This window comes from Physella acuta, unplaced genomic scaffold (assembly GCF_028476545.2).
Source record: "Physella acuta isolate Inbredline_101_S28 unplaced genomic scaffold, ASM2847654v3 ptg001148l, whole genome shotgun sequence".
Lineage (NCBI taxonomy): Eukaryota > Metazoa > Mollusca > Gastropoda > Physidae > Physella > Physella acuta.
This window is the reverse complement of record NW_026732665.1, coordinates 26,501-32,500: the sequence shown is the minus strand read 5'-3', so window position 1 is coordinate 32,500 and position 6,000 is coordinate 26,501. Positions and strand designations below refer to the sequence as shown.

General features: G+C 39.2%; 1 protein-coding gene across 2 annotated transcripts in view; it reads right to left on the bottom strand.

Moving 5' to 3' along the window:
• Positions 1-1,388: 1,388 nt before the first annotated feature.
• Positions 1,389-6,000, bottom strand: part of LOC131956419 (tyrosine kinase receptor Cad96Ca-like) — a 20,461-nt gene continuing 15,849 nt past the window's right edge. For both annotated transcript variants that reach the window (XR_009388963.1, XM_059320854.1), the window contains exons 3-4: positions 4,020-4,116; positions 1,389-3,347 (exon numbers count right to left, since the gene is read on the bottom strand). Coding sequence is in view for 1 of the 2 variants with exons in the window: in XM_059320854.1 (XP_059176837.1) it covers positions 3,170-3,347; positions 4,020-4,116 (275 nt within the window). In the remaining variant the exon portion in view is untranslated. The remainder of the gene's footprint in view (positions 3,348-4,019; positions 4,117-6,000) is intronic.

Sequence of the window (6,000 nt, the reverse complement as noted above, 5' to 3'; positions counted from 1 at the left end):
GAGGACGGATATGTTGTCCTTGTTGCTGGGGAATCACCCTGCCTTTTGTGTGTGACGAACTGGGTCGTGTAAGGAACTCGTATACATTCATGAAAGGATAAAATTGTGGTTGTATCTAAAAATGTAAGCGATTTTTTTTACATGTATTAAGAATTTGAGGAATGTTTCCTTGATTATGAAAACTGGCCAGGTCTTATTTGTATCCTTTTGTTTTTTGCTTGTAAAATACATTTTTTGTGAAGTAGGATGAAGTTAAATAAATGTATTAACTGGGTGTTTACCAAGTTTTATTTTTAGTGTAAAATTAATGTTGTATTTGTTTAGATGTTAATTAGTTTTGCTCAGGTCTATTAGACTCCTTTGTCACCACGCAAAGGTGCACGGATTAGAGAGAATAATGGTCAATACCATCTTACCTTGTCTTTCTTTTAATCGGTTAACAAAAACAACCCTCACCTTACATTTTGGTGTCAGAAGTGCGATCGCAGATGACCCCTCTTTCTCGAACAACTAAATCCCCCTAACATATATATATATATATATATATATATATATATATATATATATATATATGTATGTATATATATATATATATATATATATATATATATATATATATATATATATATATATATATATATATATATATATATATATATATATATATATATATATATATAAATAATTATAAACTAGCCGGCCAGGCACCAGAATTTTTTCCATGCATCTACCGCCGCCCCCCCCCCCCCCCCCCCCCCATGACTTGTGTGTTGTGTTCAGCATACACCCTACATAGCCCGGATTTAATATATATATATTACCTTTTTAACTAACCCTAACCACAAACAAAAACGCAAACATAACTTGAGTACTGTTTCACATAGAGAAACGAAATTTCACTTAAACGTAAAAGATCTAATTCTCTGCTTTCTTTCAAATTTTGAGTAATTTTCGTTGACCGGAAGTAGAACTTTACGCTATTTCCGATTTCTAAAAAAACGCATATGAATTAATGAAGTACTAGTTTTCCGCACTATTATTTAAATATTTTTTTCCGTTCACTTGCTGCGCAATTCTTTTTTCTTGCATGCACTCTTGGTATTTTAAAATCTTGAGGCGAGACCTAGAAACAAATAACCGCATTATTTTTTGTTTGTTAATAAAGGTAACTATGTTCACAAGAGAAAATTCAGTTCGAAAATTCACACCTCTCCCTGGCTAGCGAAATATCGAATAACAGTGAGAGAGAACATGTCTTACAAGCCATACACTCGGCAGCATTTGTAAAAGTAGTTACTATAAGTCCATAGTAACGATGAAAACAGTTCTATAGAATTCAAGGCATCACTATAACATGACAACACAACTGCAAACAATGGATGGTTGCAATGTTTTTTTATTGAATACAATGTTTGTATATACAGTTAGGTATGTTTATATTCATAGTTATTAAATTTTAATGTTTTATTGACGTTAATATCTAAACTACAAATGATTGCATTTATTATTATCTATTTTTATCATTGAATGCATTACAATTATTAATGTACGTTATTGTTTCTTTTGCTTAAATCAACAGACAGTTGTATAATGAATATAATTACAAAACAGTCTTATTTTAATAAAATATTTTATTCTGCGTTCAGATCGTGCACATTTGATGAAAGGAGAAAGTGGGAGGGGGTTATATTTATCATCATGTTATATTGTGTCATATGGAATATGGTTAAAATACTGCTGTTGTTTAACACTGTCATTAAATTTAGTTATTTTTATTTGTAAAAAAAAAAAAAAAAAAAAATTCTGCTATAGGCCCATGAATCTACAATCATTGGATAATTAGGATGAAAAACGACGATTTTCTAAAAAATAATGTGATTCTTGTAATTCATTTATATGGTCACATAAATTGCAAAGCACTGAGGCAAGGAGGGGGGGGTATGAACATATTTGTTCTGTAACGTCCTGTGGAGTATGGGGTAGGTTTCAAATGTCTTGTAGGTATGTTATGAAACATGTACACGTCTGGACGATCGCTACTATACTATAGGGCTGGTAAGTAGGTCACCAACCAGTTCTACAGCTCAATAAAACCTGCATGAGCCATAGACCTATGTCAGCATTTCTAATACTTGTGTTAACAAAAACATGTTGTACGAGATCACAGCGAAGAATGATTTGATTAGTTTTTAAATCGACTTTCTCTGCAAAATCCAAGTAATTTTATGTAACATCCGGGATCCCTTAGGTGACTTCAACTGTCAGTTAATATAACCCAATCATTCTACTATAACTTTTCATCTATTATGTCTGCACCCACCCAGCTTTATATCCCATATCTTCTCAATCAACCAGGTTTATGTCCTATTTTTTCTCATCCAACCAAATTTATATCCTATTTCTTCTCATCCAGCCAACTTTATATTCTATTTCGTCTCAAACAACCAGCTTTATATCTTATTTCTTATCACCCAGCCAGCTTTATATCCTATTTCTTCTCAATCAACCAGCTTTATGTCCTATTTTTTCTCATCCAACCAAATTTATATCCTATTTCTTCTCATCCAGCCAACTTTATATCCTATTTCTTCTCAAGCAACCAGCTTTATATCTTATTTCTTCTCATCCAGCCAACTTTATATCCTATTTCTTCTCATCCAACCAGCTTTATGTCCTATAACTTCTCAATCAACCAGCTTTATATCCTATACTTCTCAATCAACCAGCTTTATGTCCTATAACTTCTCAATCACCCAGCTTTATATCCTATAACTTCTCAATCAACCAGCTTTATGTCCTATAACTTCTCAATCAACCAGCTTTATGTCCGATATCTTTTAATCCAACCAGCTTTATGTCATATAACTTCTCATCCAAACAGCTTTATATCCTATAACTTCTCAATCAACCAGCTTTATGTCCGATATCTTTTCATCCAACCAGCTTTATATCCTATAACTTCTCAATCAACCAGCTTTATATCCTATATCTTCTCATCCAACCAGCTTAATGTCCTGTAACTTCTCGATCAACCAGCTTTATGTCCTATAACTTCTCAATCAACCAGCTTTATGTCCTATATCTTCTAAACCAACCAGCTTTATGTCCTATATCTTCTCATCCAACCAGCTTTATGTCCTATAACTTCTCATCCAACCAGCTTTATGTCCTATAACTTCTCATCCATTATGTCAGCATCCAGACAAGCGTACTGTTCGCTCTGGAATAGCTCCAGGTTGATGTAATCTTTTTCCTTTTCCAGCAGAGTCTCGAACCTGCAACACAGGGCATCAAACGTTGGACGGTTCTCTGGGAGGAAGGACCAGCAGCTGCACATGAGCTCGTATCTGGGGACAGGGAGGGTTAGGGTTAGTTGGTTGGTTGTGGGGGAGTTGGGGTGGCGTTGTGTGTGGGATTGTGGGAGGTGAGTTGTGGGATTGTGTCAGGGTGGGATTTTGTGTGGGATTGTTAGAGTTGAGTTGAAGAATTGTGTGGGGGTGGGAGTTTGAGTGGGGTGGGATTTATTGTGGGAGTTGAGTTGTGTGGGGGTGGGAGTTTGTGTGGGATAGTGGGGGGGGAGTTTGTGTGGGATTGGGATTTTGTGTGGGATTGTGGGAGTTGAGTTGTGTGGGGTTGTGAATGGGTGGGATTATGTATGGGGTGAGTTGTGTGGGATTGTGGGGGGTGGGTTTGTGTATGGAATTATGTGGGGTGGGATTTTGTGTGGGATTTGAGTTGTGCGGGTTTGTATGGGGGTGGGATTTTGTGTAGGATTGTTGGAGTTGAGTTGTGTGGGGTTATGAGTGGGTGGGATTATACATTGAGGTGAGTTATGTGGGGGGGGGGGGGGGGGGGGAGTGAGGGTTGTGTGGGATTTTTTTTGTGTGATTGTGTGGAACTTTTTTGTTGCTGTCGTAATTGATGTGGAATTGTCAAAATTTCTCTAGCTGAGTGGGTTTTTAGTTGTCAAAGTGGATGTGTGTGTGGGTGATTGTGTGGTTAGGATTAAAGTTATCTACATGTCAGAACTGCAGTGCTGAGGTTTCTCCATTTTCTTGCCAGCGCTAACAAACTTGAAGACATCCTGGGCAGACAACCCGGGGTAAGGACTGGCACCTGAAATCAATCAATCAAACTCTTTAGATCGATATTTGTTCAACTTAGGGTGGGGTGGGTGTGGTACGAGAAAATGAAATCTAGGCTGGACATTTGGAACAAAATAGGTCTGGTAAGTAGGTCACCAACCAGTTCTAAGGCTCAATAAAACTTGCATGAGCCATATAACTGGTTGGTGACCTACTTACTAGCCCTATTGCCAGGTTCACCCAGTATCTTTTACATCACAGGTACTGTTTATTTTATCTTGAAGGCTGATCTATTCAGACCCATCACTGTATCCCGTGTATTAATATAATAGTATTAATGTACATATTTTGTGAAGCCCTTCTTCATGACACAATGTTGTAGGAAGCTAATGCTATTTTGTTGTATTTGTTTGCTATCTAGAAAGTTCGCTCCGACCCCATCTATCAACACAAAAGTGTATAGTTTGCAATCAGACTGTTGGTTGCAAGACATTCAATGAGAAGGTTACATGCGCCTGCTTAATGAATTTGCCGAGATTTACAATTGTGACCTACTTAGGTCTGGTAAATTTTATTTTTACATTTGTTACTTTACCATATATGGTCTGTGGTATAATCACTGGTTTTTTCCACTGTCTTAAGAAAGTCTTAGACGCAGTATTTTTTCATTATGAGATGATTGGTTGATACGGACCAGGATGTGGTACAGTGGTTAGGATCTTGGCGCGCCATGGCGGCGGCCGAGGTTCAATTCCTCGGTTCGAATCACTGTGATTCAGTGATTAGGGTGGCCCTGTTACGCAGTGGCCTGGCTCAAGGCGGCGGCCGGGTGTTCCCGGTTAGATCCCATGACCCTCGGTGGTGGCCTGTGTGGTCGAGTGACTTAAGTGGTCTAGGGATAGACACTTGAGTGATCTGTGAGTCTCCATAGAGACTTATCGCACACGTCTCACACAATCAGGTCAGTTCTATGACCAGACATCTTTGAGAGAAAATACTGCAAGAGACCTGGTCACTCAAGTCAACAGAGAGGTTGTGCGTACCTCAGCGCACAATGCTCTCATCCATCAAGCAGCCAGTTCAAATCTGAACTCTAGTCTTCGGAATGACACTAACCCTAAGTGTCCACAGGAAGGAAATCAAGTCTCCACCCATTACGTTCAGTCACATTTTGACTGTTCACGCCACCATCCAGTTTCTTCCGAGTCTACCGATCTCGAGGGATCGAGAAAGGTTGACTTTTCATCGTTCCTTGCAGAGGCTGTCATTAGCAAACCAGGTGATCCGTTGTCTCAGCGGAATATCACCGTCTTAAGAGACACAGGGGCTTCACAGTCACTTCTTTTGAAGAGCTCAATGGACATTACACCGGAGACGAACACCGGGAATGTTTCCATTATTCAGGGAGTGGGGGCAGAATCCACTGTGGTCCCTCTACACAAGTTTTCCCCGAAACATCATCTCGTCGAAGGTGAGGTCATTTTAGGAGTGATCGATAGTATTCCTGTCCCAGGAGTACACCTGACCTTGCGGGAAGCCAAGTATACCCTTATACGGTTCAAAACCCTTTGTCAACAATTCCAGATGATGATCATGAATTGTATCCTGCATGTGTGGTGTCAAGAAGCCAGACCAAACAATTGGCTGACACAGCGCCTGAACCACACCTACCATCATCGTCAGGAAATCCAACTCCCAAACTGGAGTCTATGCTTCCAGAGAACCCAAGCCTGGGATTGACTCTGAAGATATCTCAGGAAGACATCATTAAAGCTCAACAAGTCGACGCGGAACTCAAAGCGATGGTCGAAAAATCACTCTCAGCTGACGACGGGGAGTATTTCTCCGAGAACGACCTCTTCTTTCGTCGCTCTGTACCAGTGAATGCCTCACCTGCCGAACCATGGTTGGGTAA